Source organism: Ranitomeya imitator, chromosome 6 (assembly GCF_032444005.1).
Source record: "Ranitomeya imitator isolate aRanImi1 chromosome 6, aRanImi1.pri, whole genome shotgun sequence".
Taxonomy (NCBI): Eukaryota; Metazoa; Chordata; class Amphibia; order Anura; family Dendrobatidae; genus Ranitomeya; species Ranitomeya imitator.
In genome coordinates this window covers 397378588-397398395 of record NC_091287.1, presented here as the reverse complement: position 1 = coordinate 397398395, position 19808 = coordinate 397378588, and the positions used below count along the sequence as shown (strand labels likewise).

Genomic DNA, 19808 nt, shown 5'->3' with positions numbered 1-19808 from the left:
GTAGGCAAACCGCAATGTAACGGACATTGTAACGCACCCATACTCTGGCATTTGTATGACGCATCGTAACGCATGTCAAAATTGGCATGCATTTGCAACATTCCGTTTTTTTATGATGTACCTTCCAACGCGGCCTGCAGTGTTTTTGGGTCCGGTCAAGCTAACGTAAGAGTAACGGAAGCGTTAATTCTGCCATTGAAGTCTATTGCTAACGCAGCCAGACGCAAATCAAGCAAAATGTCCAAATGAAAACATGCATTGGATTGCGTTCATGAGGCTAGTCCATGTAGTCATGTGACAGGAAATATGATTTCAGCCATTTTGGAGCAGAGACTCTGCAAACACACTGTGAAAACGCCAGCAACACTGTGTGTGTATCTTGTGAGCGATCAGAGGTAATGTAAATACAATTCTATGTATAATATATTTCTGTATACATCATTTGAGTGTGTAGTGCACGCCGGATGTGTGTGTACTAAATGTATTGTTTTGTTTGTACACAGATGTCGGATAGTGGGGGATCAAGCAGCAGCAGCGTGTCTGCAGTCTTCTAGTCACAATCGGTAGGCTTTCGATTTAAAAAGCCACAATAATGTTGTGTGTCACTAGAGTGTATTGAGGTAATCATGTGTAATCATGTTTTTATTGCAAATAGGAATCTTCTGATCCAGAACCTGCCAGGCCACCCCCCCAAAAAAGTGGCAAAAGTGTCCAAGAAGGTACATGCCACAAATTATGTGTCTTTTAAAACATAAGTTAATTGATACAAGATTTGTATTTTTTTTTTTTTTACTACACCGTAGGTTGTTGAAAAAGGGAAAAAACAAACAAAAAAATCAGCCACGCCGTCTGTCTTCACCTCACCTAGAAGTGGTAAATATCACACAAAATGTTCCTTTTTGACCCCCCAAAAATACTAGTTTTTTTTTTTTTTTTTTTTTAAATCAAACATACAAAACAAACGTAACACAAGAAACATATATAATAACCAGGGCTGTGGAGTAGGAGTTAGTTTTGGTTGGAGTCGGAAGAAATGTACCAACTCCAGCTTTAAAAAAAAATGTATTAATATTTCATAATTGAACTTTCATATGAATTTTATAAATGTTACTCAAATATATATGTTCTATCAAACTATGAACAACAGTGATAAGCAGTTCTGGAGATAGACATTTCTTACTTCTTGTGTGTCACTGTTCTCCACTGCCCTTATCTAATCTTATACTTGGTTAACCTCATGCTGCCCCAACCCCCCTACTTACAATGTATGAAACTGACAGTGAAAATGTGTTGCAAATTCTTAGTAGTAAAGCTCCTCCTCTAGACTAGATGTTTGGTGTGTGTCTTCCAAGCATCTCACAGCAGCTACTCAGAAGAGGAAGACTGTAAGAAGTATTAGCCTTTCAACAAACTTTGTATTAGTTAACTGTGAGTACATGAGGAATAACAGTATTACCAAGTGGTCTGATTACTTATATGATGGTGAGAAACTGAATAAGTACGATGTTAATATTTTACAACAGTAAATTTGTTACGAATTGGCCATTTATGAAGGAGTCTGAGTCGGAGCTGGAGTCGGAACCTGATAAAATCCAGGAGTCGGAGTCGCAACTGTGGCTTACCGACTCCACAGCCCTGATAACAACGTTTAAAACCCTGGTTAAAAAGCTACATACATATCATAACATAAACCAAACACTACTATGACAACCAACAACAATTAACGATTAAACATTGCAATATAATTTATAAAAAGTTAAGTATTTTAAAAATGAAAAAAATTAGGATAACTGTCCTTTAATAATGTAGTTTTGGCGATCAGATAAAAGGTATGCAACCAAAAATGACCTATACATTTTAACATAACGTTTTGTGTTTACATAGTCCAAGCAGCCCGCCAAAAAAGGAACATAGCGGTTGACGAAGAGCCCTTGGACATAGAAAACGAGACACTTATAACACTAGTGGAAGCGAATCCGTCCATATGGGATCAAAGTGACAGCTCCCACAACTATATTATTAAAAGACGGAAGTTGTGGGAGAAAATATGCCAGTTGGACCCACGATATTTGGATAAGTCCGCATCCTCTAAGAAAAAAATTGGTAATTATTGCTGAACTTAACATGCAAAATGATAAGATTGCAAGCTGTCAATTTTTTTCTTTTTTTTTTTTGAAGCCGATGCTGTCCATACCCGGTGGAGATCCATTAGAGATCGATTTGTACGGGACTTCCGCAGCAGCCAAAACACCCCCAGTGGATCTGGTGGCAAACGTGTCACCCCTTATGTATATTATGAGCAATTGTTGTTTCTACAGAAAACATTGTCCCTGCGCTTGCAAGTAAAAAGCTTCGGAGTGAGAGACGAACAAGTATTTAATTAAAATCTCTAAAATATATATATATTTTTTTTGTTATAGAACGATATGCAGAACCGCTGCGCCTCGAGAGGCAGAGGAACCGGAGCCATCTCGGCAGGAAACAAGCCAGCAGACGGGCGCTGAAGAGGTGTCTGGCCTGAGCGAGCCACGATCAATGGACAGTAGTACTGTGGCTCCTGTTGTCAGTGCCCATTTGCAAGCACACAGCGGACGCAAGCGATCATCTGCCAAAGACAAAATCGATGCCATAATTGTAGATGGACTCCAATGGTTAGAGGATGTGTCGCAGTGCACACAGAGATCTAAGGCGGGAAATTACGGAATTGCAATCCCGTGAAATCAGTATATTCAGCCAATGAGTGGAAGCTCCTGCTTTTGTCATATGTGCCTGTAGTCCAAAAGATACCACCGCACAGAAATATAATGTTTAGGCAAAGATTTAATGACCTAGTCGAGGAATTTTTGGGCCCTCAGGAACCCAATTCCTCGAGACCAAGAACCATGGACATGCTAGCATACAAACCACAATACAGAGGCCAGGGTGAACAGAGTATGGAAATGCAAAGGCAATGTAGCAGTCCAGCATACAGTTGGGCAGACAATACGGCCGCGCAATCTCACAGTCTGTAACTACTGTTAAAACAATCACCAAACTTTGGCAATTACTGCGTTTAAAATGTTTGTGTAAATTTTTTTGTACCCAAGTTAATCGTGTATGTTTTTGTTCATCCCTATGGGATCTCATATGTTAAAATGTCTACCATGAGGTTGGACGAACAAGGTCTTCAAAATATTTGTAGTAAAGTTAACTGTTATTATAACATTTCATATTCTTGTATGGATTGAACTTTTTACAATTGATTAAGGTTATATAAAGTACCACAAAAAAAAAAAAAAAAAAAAAAAAAAAAAAGGAATTGCCCCACACATTGCACCAATATAAACAGGCTTCAACATTTTCACACGTGTATGTCTTGCCATGGAACAAGACCTTCATGTATGAAGTAATTTGCAAATTGATCACGAATCCTCATTATTTCAACTGTAGGCCGAACAGTAGTCGAATCTATGCTCATGAGATTCGATTCACAGTCATCGGGGTCAACCACCTGGGGTTCATGTCTGGAAACAAAATTGTGCAGACAGATGCATGCCTTCACTACACGGTCCACATTTTCAGGTTGCAGTTGCATGCAAGTTAGTAAGATATGCCATTTTGCGGTCAAAATACCAAAAGCACATTCCACATAACGTCTTGCCTGGCTCAAGCGATAATTAAAAATGCGTCTTGTGTTGTTTAGACTACGGCTTGAGTACGGCTTTAGGAGATTGCGTCCGAGTTGGAATGCCTCATCCCCAACTAAAACATAGGGCAAACTTGGGCCTTTGGTACCCGCAAGAGGTCGCGCTGAGGGTATGTTGAAGTTGTTGCTGTACAAACATTTCCCCATGTTGGACTCTTCGAAGACTCTGGAATCTTTCGTCCGTCCATATGCACCAATATCCACAGCAACAAAACGGTATCTAGAATCCGCAATAGCCATCAATACAATGGAAAAGAATTTTTTGTAGTTATAGTATAGTGACCCACTATGCGCTGGTTTCTGAATCCGAATGTGCTTGCCATCCACGGCACCAATACAATTGGGGAAATTAGCCACCTCTTCAAAATGTTTGGAAATCGATAGCCACTTTTCTGTTGTCGGGGTTGGTAGCACAAGTGGTTGTAAGTTGTTCCAAATGGCATCACAAGTTTCACGAATTAGTTGGCAAATGGTTGATTTCCCCAGTCGAAATTGAAAATGCAGTGACGCAAAAGATTCTCCGGTAGCCAGATATCTGTCGACAATCACAAAAAAAAAAGTTAGCACTATGGACATATTGTTAAGATTTTAAAGGACAAATAAAATAAAAGGCAAGTTAAAATGGAATCGGACAATTGCCAAAGTGTACATAATTAAAAGACGTACTCTACGATAAATTACATCCTGTCTTCGTCAATAGAACAATGTAAAAAAAAAAGGATAATTACCTCAGAGTCACCACTAAACGTTGCTCCGCACAAATACTATCACGAAAAGTGCTGCGCTGATGATGTATCTCATCCTTCACATGTGAGAGCAGAACATCAAAGGTCTCAATGGACATCCGAAGATAACGTTGAAATTTAAAGGGATGATCCCGAAGCTGAACATACAGGGTGTGAAAGGCACCATATGTATTCCGTAATAAATTCACTTCATGGATCCAATATCTCCTTTGGGAAATGCGCCTTCTCTGCCGAAGTCGCAACTGCATCAAGCGAAATCTAACGAGCTCAGACACAAACATCTTGCTAGTAGAAGTTCACTCAATGCTTTCAAAATGGAGAATGTTTATCTCCAACGCTGACAAAAGAGCAAGAAAAAAAAAAAAGAACAACTTTAGTGACAGTGCCTGAAGGCAGACAAACGGATGCTTCACGAACGGACATCAAAATGACATAAATGCAGTCACATCCGTTAACGTGAAGCTAAATTTTCACCAAATTTGGCTCATTTCTGTATATGCTTTTAACGGATCCGTTAAACGGATTGTACTAAACGCAATGTGAACCTAGCCTAAGCCCTCACCCAACACGAGATCACAAAAAATGGAGACGCTACGGGTATCGGAAAATTGCGCAATTTTTTTTTTTTTAAGCAAAGTTTGAGATTTTTTTTCACCACTTAGATAAAAAATAACCTAGACATACTTGGTGTCTATGAACTCGTAATGACCTGGAGAATCATAATATCAGGTCAGTTTTAGCATTTAGTGAACCTAGCAAAAAAAGCCAAACAAAAAACAAGTGTGGGATTGCACTTGCTTTTGCAATTTCACCGCACTTGGAATTTTTTTTCCCGTTTTTTAGTACAAGACATGGTAAAACCAATGGTGTCGTTCAAAAGTACAACTCATCCCGCAGAAAATAAGCCCTCACATGGCCAAATTGACGGGAAAAAAAAAAAATTATGGCTCTAGGAAGGAGGGGAGCGAAAAACGAAAAAATCTCCGGGGGTTAAGAACTCATTGATCTAAAAATAAACAGAGGTGTAATAAGGGGTCCTAGTAAGGGGTATACATGGAATATCTGCAGGACAGGATAACACACACCACGTATCCTATAAACGGGTATAACGTGGAAATGTACATGGGAAGGACACATCTCCATATGATGGCGCTATACACACACTGATGTCACACTGCCATAGAGCCGCTGTGTCCAGGCCGTGCAGCCCCTGCTCCTCCCACCTGTCGCTATGCTGGCTCCCACCATTAACCATAGCTCACTTTACCTCACACTCCGTCCTCACGTAAAACTCTCACTGAAATACTTCCGATTCCGAGTACTTTACGTCAGTCCTGCCGCAAAATAACAACCTGTCGCGACACCGGTGACAACTTCTAGTCACATCCTGGAGACAGTCATAATATTGGGATGGAAACGAGGCTTGAAGAGCAAAGAGAGGCGTGGGATGCAGGAATAGTACACTGCGCATGCTCCAGGCGGCTTATCTGACGCTTACTGCTCCGCCCTGGAAGTTTCTCCCGTGTCCGGAGCCGGTGATGTTTCTGTGTACATAAGTGCTGGCTGCACGACGCTCCGGTGTCTGCCGTTATCATCTGGGGAGAGTTAATTTGTCCAGTTACAAGTCACGGGTCTGTTACTATTGACGGAAAGAGCGGCCTGATGAGAGCGGAGAACGGACAGCTCGCACACTCCCCCTTCAGGCCGGTAAGTGTCAGTGCTGGAGGCTGATTGAACGGCTGGTGTGCGCTCCCCCAGAGCAGCAGCTGGGTATTATGTGTGTGGTGTTCAGTGTATGCAGCTCTGGTGCGGAGGAATACCACGGGTCACTGTCAGGATCAGTGCAGTGTGTGCTGACATTGTCTCCTGTCATGTTCCCAGAACATAGAGCTCAGTAAGTGAACGGATGACATAAAGTGCTCCAACTTTCTGCTATAGACCACATGTTGTCTCTGCGCCAGGTGCCAGAGGGTGGGGTACCGCTGCGCCAGGTGCCAGAGGGTGGGGTACCGCTGCGCCGGGTTCCTGAGGGTGGGGGACCGCTGCGCCGGGTGCCTGAGGGTGGGGTACCGCTGCGCCGGGTGCCTGAGGGTGGGGGACCGCTGCGCCGGGTGCCTGAGGGTGGGGGACCGCTGCGCCGGGTGCCGGAGGGTGGGGGACCGCTGCGCCAGGTGCCGGAGGGTGGGGGACCGCTGCGCCAGGTGCCAGAGGGTGGGAGACAGCTGTGGCGGAAGGTGGGGGACCGCTGCGCCGGGTGGCGGAAGGTGGGGGACCGCTGCGCCGGGTGGCGGAAGGTGGGGGACCGCTGCGCCAGGTGCCAGAGGGTGGGAGACAGCTGTGCCGGAAGGTGGGGGACCGCTGCGTCGGGTGCCTGAGGGCGGGGGACCGCTGCGTCGGGTGCCTGAGGGCGGGGGACCGCTGCGTCGGGTGCCTGAGGGCGGGGGACCGCTGCGTCGGGTGCCTGAGGGCGGGGGACCGCTGCGTCGGGTGCCTGAGGGCGGGGGACCGCTGCGCCGGGTGCCGGAGGGAGGGGGACCGCTGCGTAGGGTGCCGGAGGGCGGGGGACCGCTGTGCCGGGGTGTGGGAGACTGCTGGGTTGGGGACTGCAGGGCTGGGGGACCCACTGTGGTGGGTGTTGGTGGGGCACTGTGACTACAGGGTGAAGCAGTATCCATGGATCTCTAGTTATGTTGCTAATATCTGTATAATCAAAAAAACAAATTAGATGAACAGCCAAGGTTCAAGAAAACCAGAAAAAAAAACAAAAGAAAACCTTGTACCCTAAATAATGGCTAAAACTAAATATTTATTGTTTACTTTAAAACACTGAACGCACAATCAACATGCAGGCAACCGTGCTAGACTAAAACTATGCCTCACACGGATATTTTCCTAGTTTACCCTGCCTATGCAGCGGAGGTTGGCACCCTTACAATGCTTCCGAGATAGGCGCCCCCGCTCAATGGCGGCTGTCCCTGTTCCTCCTATCTGTCAGCTATGAATAGTGTGATCCGATTAAACCACCATTCTAACATGACAGGAAAAATGAAACGGACAGGGATTGCCTTTGCATTGTTTTTCTGATATCTGTATAAACCTCCCTCACTCATTTCTTCAGGTTAGGGCTCTTTCTGAAGAAAGTATGATTGCCTGCACCCCTGACCACTTACGGGTAGAGCTAATATGCTATTGTTTACGGTGAACAATAATTTTCATGGATGCATTTTTTTGGTCTGTTTTCTGGGCCTTAATAATGCATGTAATATAAAGGCGCCCCTGCACCCCTCTGCAGTGTGGGCACACGGACCAGCCACATCTGTTATTTGAACGACCTGATTTTCAATACTGAACCTGACATAATACAAAGAGATATTGGAGCTACATAGACATTACTTTTCTCCCCCCCCCCCTACCCCAACCAGCCACACCATCAGGTGAGAGTCCATTGTGCCCCTCTTTGCATTCAATTTTTACTCCTAACACTCCATGAGTTATGACTTTTTTCCCCCAGTTGATGGGGTTATATCAGGGCTTGATATACTTTAAAATGAACATTTGTATTGCACTTTTCTCACATTGGATTCAAAGCGGCATCCCAGGAGTTAAACTGCAACAGCTCATCAGCAAGCTCTATACCTGTGAAACTTGCCTGCGTCTGCTGGTATTAGTCTTCAGTCGTTCCCATCGGAGAGGTCTGTCAGTCTGTCAGAGATTGCTGTTGTAGACAGTGTCTACCACTGATTTCCTGAGATGAAGAGGTTCTTCAGCAGCTACAGAGTTTTTTACATTTGTATCCCAGCTAGCTTAGAAAATGAGGCATAACATGATCTCTGGCCATTGTTATGTTTTCAGCATTTTGACCAGTTTTCTCCTTTGCACATTGTCTTAATTTGCAGTGGCACTGGTGGGAGAAGACGATCTGTATGTCTCATATGCATAGCATACAGAGGGATTTCTGCTCTTCATTCTTTAGCACACAGGAGCAGCAGCAGGATGGTGGAAATTAAACATCACTGAGCAGTGTAGATGTGAATCCAGCACTGCGGTAAAGGACTTGTTGGAAAGCTCAGCATGTTATTCATGTGCCTCCCTCTGCTTGTTTTCTCACTCAAAAGAAAAGAAATGCAGAATTCTCTGAGACATTGCGAAAGTTTTACATTCAGACTCCACTTCTAACGTCTGCTCCAATGTAGCCACTTACACCGCAGTGCAATGACCTGTGGAAATGCACTGCATTTTTTACAGTAATGAAATGCCTTGATGACCACTAATATTCCTGTAATTCAGATCTATGTAGCATGGAACAAGGTCCAATGGAATAAGACCTGTGCGCTATACGTGCAGTTCATGTCATGTTCTCCGGTATCTGCGGCCCTCGTACATCACTGATCACACATCGTAACCGATTTCTGTGGTTGTGACATTGCTAGCCGCACTCACCAGTGGTCCTGATTACCCCTTTAATTTGCAACTGTAGTCAAACAATGGTGCTTTAAATCCAAACATCTATAAGATGAGATGTATGAGCAGCTAGTGCAGGGGGTGCTGCTGCTGCATAGAGATCACCTACTATCAATACTTCCGATTCAGACCATAGTTTAGGACTGCTGTTTGTTACTTCTGCACTCTATGAAAACAGGAACACTCTCAAATCTAAGGACAGATTCCTAGTTCAAGCTTCCAAAAGCGACTAAAGTTACCATTACAAGAAAAAAAAAAAAAAAAAAAGAGACCCACTTTTCCTCCAATTTTTGAACCTGGGAGCCTAAAGTATGTCTTGCTGTATAGACTTAGCCAGAATCTGAAGTTTTACATCTATCTGCAACTTCCACTAGGGGGAGCATTGGAGCCTTCTGCATACTGCAATTACTGAGTCCAGTGTAGAATAGTGGCAGCTGTAAGTAAAAGCCCCTTCCAGGTCTCACACACAGCGCAGTGACCCTTCTCGGAGAATCTGCAGAATGGTGATGGTGCTGGATCCCGGGCATTGGAGTGTTTTTTTTTATATTATTACTAGACCTAGAAGTGAGCTGAAAAGTGTTTTTTTTTTTAACGAAACTTATTTTCGACCCTCTGCAATGTTTCTGCTCAGCTAAGCCATAGAGGTAGGAATCGCTGCTTAAAATCCACTCTACTTGCAGACATCACTTCTATAAACATACTAAACTTTTTTAATTGTTATAGTTGTTAGCAACATCAATAGGATATAATTGGATGAATACTTAGGTTGCGATGAGTATAGTAGTGATACTGTCCATTGTCCCTTTAAGAGGAGTTCTCATGGTGATGATTTCTCTCGTGATTTTTTTGTTTTTTTTTGTTTTTGCAGTAATGGCCTCAAAAAAGAGAAGGTCCCCTCTGCCGGAAACTCCCGCCAAGACTCGGAAACGTAGCAAAGAAACTAAAGGCTGTCCTGCAAAATCCAAAAAGAAAAATGTTGTTACAAACAAGTCAAAACGGTGCTCAACACCGAATAAAAAAATATCGCCTTTACCTACAAATAAAGCCATAAAGAAATCCCGGTCCTCTCAAGCAGAAGGGGGACATGAAAAGAAAAACGTAAATATGAAAGTCACCAAAAAATGTAATGGTAAGAATGTGCCTGCCAAGCAGAAAGCTGTACCCAAAGATGTGGCAGCTTCAAGAAGGAGCACCCCAAAATCCCCCAATGTGTCAAAAGCCACAAAGAAAAGTCAACCATCAAGTGTGCGCAAAACTGCAGCAAGAGCGACGTCTGTGCAAAGTCAGACACGCAAAATAGTGAAAAGCTCAAGCAAAAACCAGTCTGCACGAATGAAAAATGAGTCCGGGATGAAAAATGTGAGAAAACCGGAGATTAAATCTGTACAAGCAAAGAAGGTGAACAAAAATGTGCAAACTAAGGAAAAGAAACCATCCACCACAACCCTTGGTCGAAGCAAAGTTACTGCTGCAGATCTCAAAAAGATGGCACCATCGATACGACAATCTTCAAAAAGTACAAAATCAAACTGCAAAAAAGATACAAGTCATACAACTGAGACTACCAAAAAATTGCCAAGTTCTCGGAGGACAAAGCAAAATCCATCAACTACATTAAGGCAGAAAAGTGTAGAAGAAAAGAAACCTAGAAGATCCCAGACCAACGTCACCAAGAAGCCTGCATCAAGAAGTGTGAAAAAAGAAGGGAAAATGGAGAAGGACTCTAGTGACACGGTCAAAAGCAAAGCCCAAGATCCTAATCAATCCAGCTCATGCCCTACTCCCAATGTAGGCTCGCCGTCACCACGGACAAAGAAAATTACCAATAAATCTACTGCTTCCACTACACCAACTGCTTCTACTATGCCTTTAAAACGCAAAAGGGACAGCAATAAACCTGAGGTCAAAACTGCAAATAAGGTGAAGAAGCAAAAAGTCATGAAACCAGGATCTGATAAAAATAATCAAGAAGTCCTGACTGAAAAGGATCAGAAGTCCAAGCGGATTAGTATCCTCGACTTGTGCAATGAAATTGCTGGGGAAATAGAATCTGACACAGTAGAAGTTGTGAAAGAGGCACCTAGCACGTCAGATATCCCCACCGAGAAGGACAGTCCAATGGAGGCCTCCCCACCACCTCCTTCTGAACAGAGCCCCACAAAGCAGTCTAAACGATTCTTTCCCAGCAGAAAACCATTGCAGATTAAATGTCGGCTTGAACAGAAGACAAGTCCATTAACCAAAAAATCCAAATGGCACAAAATAAAGTTAAAAAAGAATTTTGCCCCAAATAATATCCTCCGAAGTCACGCAGTGCTTCCTAATCTAGAATCCATTAAAGTCAAAGCTGCAGACCAGCAGAAGGTGACGGAGACTTTGAACGCACACAAGACTTCAAAAAAGAAGCCTGATGTAACAACATCAACAGATATTAAACAGAAAGAACCAGTCTTATCAGAAAGGGTTACAAAAAATCAAGTTCAGTTCGTGGAGGGTGAGTCAATGAAGCCTTCTGCTGAAAACGGCCTACTGGAGAACCATGTCAAACATGAGCTCGAAATGGCACTTGACGAGGTAATTTTCCAGCTTTTGCATGTCATGTCCTCAGCTTAAGGAAATGCTGTGGGGACTACGAGGGGCGATCCAAAAGTAATGATAATCAATACTAAACACAATGAATTTAGTCAAAAAATAAATTTATTTTTCTACATAGTCTCCTAACAAGTCTATACATTTAGTCCATCTCTTTTCTAAACTTAGAATTCCCTTCGAAAAAAATTCTTGATCTTGACCCTCTCTTCGATCTGCCAATACAACTTCTTCAACTTTTTCCATGTTTTCTTCATTGAGGGATGTGGATGGGCGTCCTTCACGATGGTTATTTTCCGTCGATGTTCTTCCCAGCTTAAATTCCTTGGCCCAGCGTGCAACTGTGGAATATGGAGGAGAAGAGTCCCCCAATGTTTCCACCAAGTCGCTGTGTATGTCTTTGGTAGTCATTTTTTTTCAAGCAGAGGTATTTGATGACAGCTCTGAGCTCGTTTTTTTCCATTTTGATGTTCACTCCTCGGCAGTTCATATTCAAATGAATGTAGCTCCCGGGAATCGTGGTCTATTTAAGTAAAAAAAATTTTCCTGGACTAGTGGGTACCTAAGAGAGAAGAAAACATTTTATTTTAATTTCTGTGTGCAATAGAAATAACCGATTATCATTACTTTTGGATCACCCCTCGTATTAGGGCACAATAGGGTTTTATCCACAACTGTGCATAGAATAAACCGGTAGTTGCTCACCTAGTGTAGTTGTGTGAGACACAACACTGGTAACATTTAGAATAAGAGGTTTTCCATCTGCAACTCCACAGGTTGGTAGACCCGATATGGGTAACCTATGCTGCTGCTGTTGAGTCCTAAACTCGTAGTAACATGTGCAGGCTTTGTGATTGAGGGGAGGAAACCCTCTAAAGCTACCCAAAGAATGCTTTGCTGTCGGTATGAACATCCTTTCTGTATTTGCTCCTGGGTGCTTAAGATATCAAGCATGCCCGTCTTCTTCCCAAAAAAACTCTTCATATTCCCAGTCTTTTCAGTCAATAGTGTTTTTGCCTTGTTCCTATTCTGAGCCATCCATTGCTGTCTTTGATCAGGAGAGTGAACAGATCTCTAATTTCAGCTCCTTAGTTTTTATTATAATATAATACATAGCCATTAGTTATTTGCCAGCCTTCAGCTGCATTGATATCAGAGCGTACTCGCTTGGAGTACAGATGATGGCAGTGAAGGAGTCTTCACCTGTATTCTCTGCTGATATTTCTGCTTATTGGATCAGTCTTCTGCAGCAGATTGTCCCCAGAGTTAGGCCACGTTAAGCTCCACATCAGGGGCTCCATTGGTACTTCCATGTGAAACCCTTGTCTTTTGCCAAGTTTTCAATGCTGGACAAAATGAAAAGGTCAGTTACTCTTTAAGGCTAGGTTCACATTGCGTTAGTGCAGTCCGTTCAATGCATATGTTAAACGGATTGTGCTGACGCAAGTGCCGACTTTGCACAGCGCTAGCGCAGATGGAGCATCTGCTAGCTCGGTGTAACGTAGTCCATTTAACGGAGACACTGAACGCAATGTGAACCTAGCTGCAGTCAGTGGTGCTGCGCCTCTTCTTTTTATTTTCCAATTTGGAGCTGTGTGTTAATTGTCAACCCAACGAGTCTTATTGATGGGAATTTGACTACTTTTGGGATGGGGTCGTCCTGACATCTGATTCTTAGTCCTCCCCCAGTTCTGTATATAACAGATATACCAACTATGTAGCGTTCTTACACTGCATACAATTTTCTAGAGGTAGTAAAGATGGGGTCACTGTACACTAATCCCCTTTTCTTTCATGCAGGGCTTTAGACTACATTTAGATTCAAGCCCTGAAAATTCTCCGGTGAAGAAACCCCAAGTGTCTTCTATACCAGTGACCAAAGCATCAGAAAAGCCAAGTGAGTAATCAGCCATGTTATTACTATGTATACGGAATATTTCTTATTAAAGGGAACCTGTCGGGTCCTATAAGGCTATCGATCCCTCCCCAAACAGCCAATTTTTCATTATTGCACTCCCATTTTTATTTTTCCATTGACATAACCGTGTGAGGTCTTTTATTTTTGTTCGCAGGACGAGATGTAGTTTTGAATGACACCATTTGTTTTACTATACAATACACTGGAAAAACAGGAAAATGTAAAGTTAAGTGCGGTGACATGATAGAGAAGGGATTAAAAAAACAAAAAAAAAACTCCCACACAATTCTGTCATTGTCATTTGAATTAATTTCAACTGAGCTCTCTAGAAACAATCTGGTGCTATCATTTTATAGGTCAGTATTAGTATTGCGATGCCATATTTGTGTATTTAATTTTTTTTTCTAGTAAATAACAAATGTGGAAATTTTGAACTAAAAAGAAATATTGGTTTGTGCTTGCGTTTTCTGAGATCCGTATCATATTTTATTTTTATACAGTCAAAATGATGTCCACATCATACTTCAAGATCCCGACTAATCTGAAGAGATCATGTCAGATCACATACATGTTATTAAATTGTCGTCATTGAGTTTGAGCCTTTTTCTGGCATTGTTGGGGGCTGCCATCTCGGCTCCTTTATGAAGCCTTTGGCTGCGCTATGTAGCCCAGCCAAAGGCTTCATAAAAGAGCTGAGATGGCAGCCCCCAACAATGTCAGAAAAAGGCTCTAAAACTCAATGACGACAATTTAATAGCATGTATGGGATCTGACATGATCTCTTCAGATTAGTCGGGATCTTGAAGTATGATGATGTTAACGCCCTGTGCTGGGAAAAAATGATTAACTGCTTCCGAGCATAAGCCGCCTAAAGAATGAACAGGTCACTTCTTTCAACCTTTGTAAACCTGAAGCCTTTAGAAGAAGCTGAAAAGATTGAACATATGTTTTAACAAGTTGTTTTTAAATTGCAATACATATGTTCATTCTTTTTCTTTAGAGCTTTTTCAGACTGATTACAGAGAATACCTGCCTTAAAAAAGACGTCTTGTGCAAGTTTCTTTATTAACCTTCATCAGGCTGCATAATTTTGCAACGTTAACAGGCTGCAGAGGTACAATTGTACCTTCATATATATATTTTATTGAAATTTAGCAAATATATTCTTGACCAAAACTGCATAGATGTCACGAAATTTCAGCCCTCTACGGCTTTTCGAAAAAAAAAAAAAGTTATTGCAATTTTAAAACGGAATAGTTACAATTGTACCTACTCAGCCGGACGAAGGCTAATAGAGTTAATGGGAGGGTTTTTTTTTTCTTTTGTTTAGGAACCCTGTCTCTTGACCACAATAGGGTGCAGCAGCAAAGAGTGTCTTTCGCTCTGCTGGACCGGCCCTGTTCTGCATAAAACAGACATCCATTGATTTGAAGGGACACTGTGTAATACTTAATTTCCTATGTGGTGGCACTGTAGTAAAAAAAAGAGAAAAAAAAAAAAAAAAAAAAAAGCAAATTGTGAAATAGTTCAGTGTGTGGATGTTAGCCGGAGTGGGCACGATGAGGAGGACTGTATGTTGTGTAGCCATGGGACATACAGGGGAGTATATCGGATTCATACTGACCTTTGTAAAATGTCTTTCTGTCTGAACAATAAGAAAACTGCAAAATTAGTGTCACCATTGAAATGTGTTTTAGGCAGAGATTGCAAGCAGCTGCCAGACCAGATGGCCGCATCTATGGAGAGCGGGTAAGTGCTATTCGACATCAATGTGCGGGAGTCATGGTGTGCGGGCGGTAAGCATCGGAATATCGGAGCTGAGCGTTACTCGCTGAAGGGCCACATTTATATGGCCACGGTCTACAAATATCTGAAGAGATGTCACAGTGTAGCGGGATCATTATTCTCATTTGCACATGGAACCATGAGAAACAATGGAGTGAAACTGAAAGGGAGAAGATAACAGATTAGATATAAGAAAAAATTTGACAGTGAGGATGATCAGTGAGTGGAAACGGCTGCCACGAGAGGTGGTAAGTTCTCCTTCAATGGAAGTCTTCAGATAGAGACTGGACAGGCATGAGATGGTTTAGTAAATCCTGCATTGAGCAGGTGGTTGGATACAATGACCCTGGAGGTCCCTTCCAACTTTAACATTCTGTAATTCTAATTTTAAGAAGGCAGAAAATGGCGTCTGTTGAAAGAGCTGGCTTTAATAGTGTGTTATTTGTGGATGAATGGCATCTGGGACCTTTAATCTCTTGGCTGAGGGGAGGCTACTAATAAGCTTTCACTCCCTATTCAAGTGCATGTGAGATATGGAATGCTGGCTGCACTTGGATTTTGATGGCCATTTATTTCAACAGTGAGTGGTCACATACACAGCCGCTACTGAGGCTGTAAAGGCCTCATTCCACTTGAGCGTGCATGGGGTAGGACCTATGCGTGATACTTGCTGTGAAGAGTCAGCTTGCATTACTCCCTATTAAAGAAGCACTCCCATCAAAGAAAGGCAAATGAGCAATTGTAAGTACAGAGTGCTAAATAATATGATGACTGCAATATATTAAGGGGATAAGCACTCTGATGGGAGTGCTCCTTTATGCATCTCTTACGAAACCTCGGGCAGGTTTGTTATGTAGGTCTCTGGAAAGGTTCTGTAGTGACATCTGATATTGCCGCAGTGACAACCAACTTTGCCATAAACTTTAAAAACAAAAAAAGACACCGTTGACAAGACAGCATAGACTTGTGTATTAACTAGTATTAAAGTATTACTATATTTATTGAAGGTCATAAATATGTTGGTGTACTTTATTACTAGATCTGGTAAGCATTGCTAATTAATATTACAGAGATTCAGTGAAAAGCAACCTTTCAGCTGAAAAATCAAACATTGTGCCATCTGATGTCCATCTTCAGAAAGAAATTCGGAAATTGAAAGAAGCCGACAAGAACAGCAGCAGCCAGCCCATCATAGTAAGCATTTCAATTATCATTTTTTTTTTCTCCTTAATTTCCAACTAAGTCTACTTTCACACTAGCGTTGTTTGCTGTTCATCGCAATGCGTCGTTTTGGAGAAAAAACGCATCCTGCAAAGTTGCCCGCAGGATATCGTTTTTTCTTCATAGACTTGCATTAGCGACGCATTGCGACACATCACATCCGTCGTGCGACGGATGCGTCGTGTTTTGGCGCACCGTCGGCACAAAAAAAGTTACATGTAACGTTTTTTGTGCGTCGAGTCCGCCATTTCCGACCGCGCATGCGCGGCCGGAACTCCACCCCCTCCTCCCCGGACATTACAGTGGGGCAGCGGATGCGTTGTAAAACTGCATCCGCTGCCCCCATTCTTTTTTTTTTTCGCAGTTTGCGTCGGTACGTCGGATCGATGCATGACGACGGCCCCGTACCGACGCAAGTGTGAAAGTAGCCTTAGGTGCACTTACCCCCCTGCAGTTCAGCTTCCTTTTTAATATTTTCAGTCTCCATCTTGATTCCCAGATTTCAGCCTGCATTTAATTTCTCTATGCTCTGCTATAAGTCCCATGATGTATCAGTATGGTATTGCATTAAAGCAGCGCTCAGTTTAGTTTCTTTGAGCCAATGGAACATCAGAACGTAGCTCCATAGATTTACATTGTAAAAGAATCTTCCTTACATCACGCTGTTGTCATATTATATATCAGTTCACTGGGTGCAGCAGTTGCAGTTTTCTCTGCTGTACATGTAGCAGTGCTTGGAATGTTGAGCTTTATATACCCTTTAATATGAGGGTATTTACATCCTAATTGAATTAAGGGGTTTAGGAATTACAGCTCATTAATATGTAGCTGCCTCTTTTTAAATTAACCAAAAGTAATTGTACAGTTATCTCAAAAGCTCTTTAATGTGCTGCATGGGCTTTTCTCTCAACAATTCATCATCCTAATGGATGCCACACTTAGAATCAGCTCCAGAACTTTTACTTACTTAATAGTAAGTAAAAGTTCTGGAGCTGATTCTAAGTGTGGCATTTGCACTTGTAAGCTGTTGCTTGTGAACCCACAACATGCGGAAGAGAGCCGGAACATCAATAAGCCGGGGAAAAAAAAAAATTAGACAGCAGAAGTGCTAGGAGTGGCTAAATTAACAGTTTGGCACATTTTACTAAAAAAAAAAAAAAAAAACAACACTGGTGAGCTTGGGAACTCAAAAACACCTGGATGTCCATGGAAGATAATAGTAGTGGATGATTGCAGAATCCTTACCATGGTGAAGAAAAACCCCTTCACAATATCCACCCAAGTACAATCTCCAGCAAGTAGGTGTTTCCATATCTAACTCTACCATAAAGAGAATACTTCATGAGCGCAAATGCAGTGGGTTCAACACAAGATGCAAACCATTAATCGGCCTTTAAAATAGAAAGGCCAGGTTAGACTTGGCCAAAAACATCTCAAGAACCCAGCCCCGTTTTGGAAAAGCATTCTTTGACCGGTGAAACTAAGGTAAACCTGGACCAGAATAATGGGAAGAAGAAAGTATGGGGAAGTCTTGGAACAGCTCATGATTCAAAACACACCACATCATCTGTAAAACATGGTGGAGGCAGTGTGATGGCACGAGCATGCACGGCTTCCAAAGGCACTGGGTCACTAGCGTTTATTGATGATGTTACTGAAGTAGCCGGATGAATTCTGAAGTGTACAGGGCGATACTTTCTGTATAGATTCAACAAAATGCAGCAAGGTTGAATGGACGGTGCTTTACAGTACAGATGGACAATGACCCAAAACATACAGCGTAAGCTACCCAGGAGTTTTTTCAGGCAAAATGGAATATTCTGCAATGGCCGAGTCACTCACCAGATCTCAACCCCATTGGGCATGCATTTCACATGCTTAAGATAAAACTTAAAGCAGAAAGACCCACAAATGAGCAACAATTGAAGTTGGCTGCAGTGAAGACCTGGCAAACATCACATGGGTGGAAACCTAGCATTTGTTGATGTCCGTAACTTCTAGACTTCAGGCAGTATTTGCCTACAAAGGACTCTCTACAAAGTATTAAAAATGAACATTTTATTTATGGTAAAGATAATTTACCCAAATACTTTTTAGCCCCTGAAATGAGGAGACTTTGCAGAAAAATGGTTGCAATTTCTTTAACAGGATATTTTTATTCATCCCCTTTATTTACACCTGAAAGCCTCCACTTCAATTGCATCTCAGTTGCTTCATTTTAAATACAAATGATTTGCATGCAGAGCCCAAATCGCGAAGATTCGATCACTGGCCAAATATCTCTAGCTGTACATTGTACACAGAATGCTGCTAATTGGCGATGAAACCCTTAAGGTACCGTCACACTGAACGATATCGTTAACGATATCGTTGCTTTTTGTGACGTAGCAACGATATCGTTAACGAAATCGTTGTGTGTGACAGCGACCAACGATCAGGCCCCTGCTGGGAGATCGTTGGTCGCTGGGGAAAGTCCAGAACTTTATTTCGTCGCTGGATCTCCCGCTGACATCGCTGGATCGGCGTGTGTGACGCCGATCCAGCGATGTCTTTACTGGTAACCAGGGTAAATATCGGGTTACTAAGCGAAGGGCCGCGCTTAGTAACCCGATGTTTACCCTGGTTACCACCGTAAAAGTAAAAAAAACAAACACTACATACTTACCTTTCGCTGTCTGTCCCCGGCGCTGTGCTTCTCTGCAGTCTGCACTGTGAGCGCCGGCCAGCCGGAAAGCAGAGCACAGCGGTGACGTCACCGCTGTGCTTTCCGGCTGCTGTGCTTACACAGTGCAGAGGAGAGCACAGCGCCGGAGGACAGACAGCGGAAGGTAAGTATGTAGTGTTTTTTTTTTTTTTTTTTACTTTTACGCTGGTAACCAGGGTAAACATCGGGTTACTAAGCGCAGCCCTGCGCTTAGTAAACCGATGGTTACCCGGGGACCTCGGGATTGTTGGTCGCTGGAGAGCTGTCTGTGTGACAGCTCTCCAGCGACCAAACAGCGACGCTGCAGCGATCGGCATCGTTGTCGGTATCGCTGCAGCGTCGCTTAGTGTGATGGTACCTTTAGTACTCTGTTTATCTTCTGCTGATAAAACACTTGATTTTATTGAAATCACGAAACACAGCCTGGTAAGGAACACATTGATGGAATCCGACAATCTGCTGACATATGCTTGACAGCTAGAGCAACACTACATCTGCATCTACTAGGCAGATGCTGTGATTATCTTCTCACTATTCTCTTTAGAAAGCTAATATACAGTTATGGAGGCTGAACTGTGGGGAGATATATAATTTCGCCAGTTGGGACTTCCGGCCGCTTTCCCCAAATCCCATAAGGGACTGCGGCAGTGTCACTTGCGCCTGCGCAGTTCGCGGCCACAACTGTAAGATTTGTTGGAA

At 42.7% G+C, this 19808-nt stretch overlaps 3 protein-coding genes across 5 annotated transcripts in view; 2 read left to right on the top strand and 1 right to left on the bottom strand.

Moving 5' to 3' along the window:
- The first annotated feature begins 306 nt into the window (after positions 1 to 306).
- LOC138643395 (uncharacterized) lies at positions 307 to 2521 on the top strand. The gene is made up of 6 exons (XM_069732310.1): positions 307 to 395; positions 504 to 563; positions 656 to 719; positions 804 to 873; positions 1885 to 2103; positions 2421 to 2521. The coding sequence occupies exons 1-6, from the start codon at positions 307 to 309 to the stop codon at positions 2519 to 2521; spliced, it is 603 nt and encodes a 200-aa protein (XP_069588411.1).
- Positions 2522 to 2802: 281 nt separating this feature from the next.
- Positions 2803 to 5819, bottom strand: LOC138642744 (uncharacterized). Its single transcript, XM_069731175.1, has 3 exons — positions 5699 to 5819; positions 4414 to 4768; positions 2803 to 4220 (listed from the first exon to the last, which is right to left on the bottom strand). Exons 2-3 carry the CDS (start codon positions 4710 to 4712, stop codon positions 3341 to 3343), a joined length of 1179 nt encoding a protein of 392 aa, XP_069587276.1. The 5' UTR covers positions 4713 to 4768; positions 5699 to 5819; the 3' UTR covers positions 2803 to 3340.
- Positions 5820 to 5911: 92 nt separating this feature from the next.
- ESCO1 (establishment of sister chromatid cohesion N-acetyltransferase 1) overlaps positions 5912 to 19808 on the top strand; it is a 160712-nt gene continuing 146815 nt past the window's right edge. For all 3 annotated transcript variants that reach the window (XM_069731174.1, XM_069731172.1, XM_069731171.1), the window contains exons 1-5: positions 5912 to 6138; positions 9761 to 11466; positions 13282 to 13378; positions 15097 to 15148; positions 16255 to 16378. In XM_069731174.1, coding sequence (XP_069587275.1) covers positions 9763 to 11466; positions 13282 to 13378; positions 15097 to 15148; positions 16255 to 16378 — 1977 coding nt within the window. In that variant the 5' untranslated portion in view covers positions 5912 to 6138; positions 9761 to 9762. The remainder of the gene's footprint in view (positions 6139 to 9760; positions 11467 to 13281; positions 13379 to 15096; positions 15149 to 16254; positions 16379 to 19808) is intronic.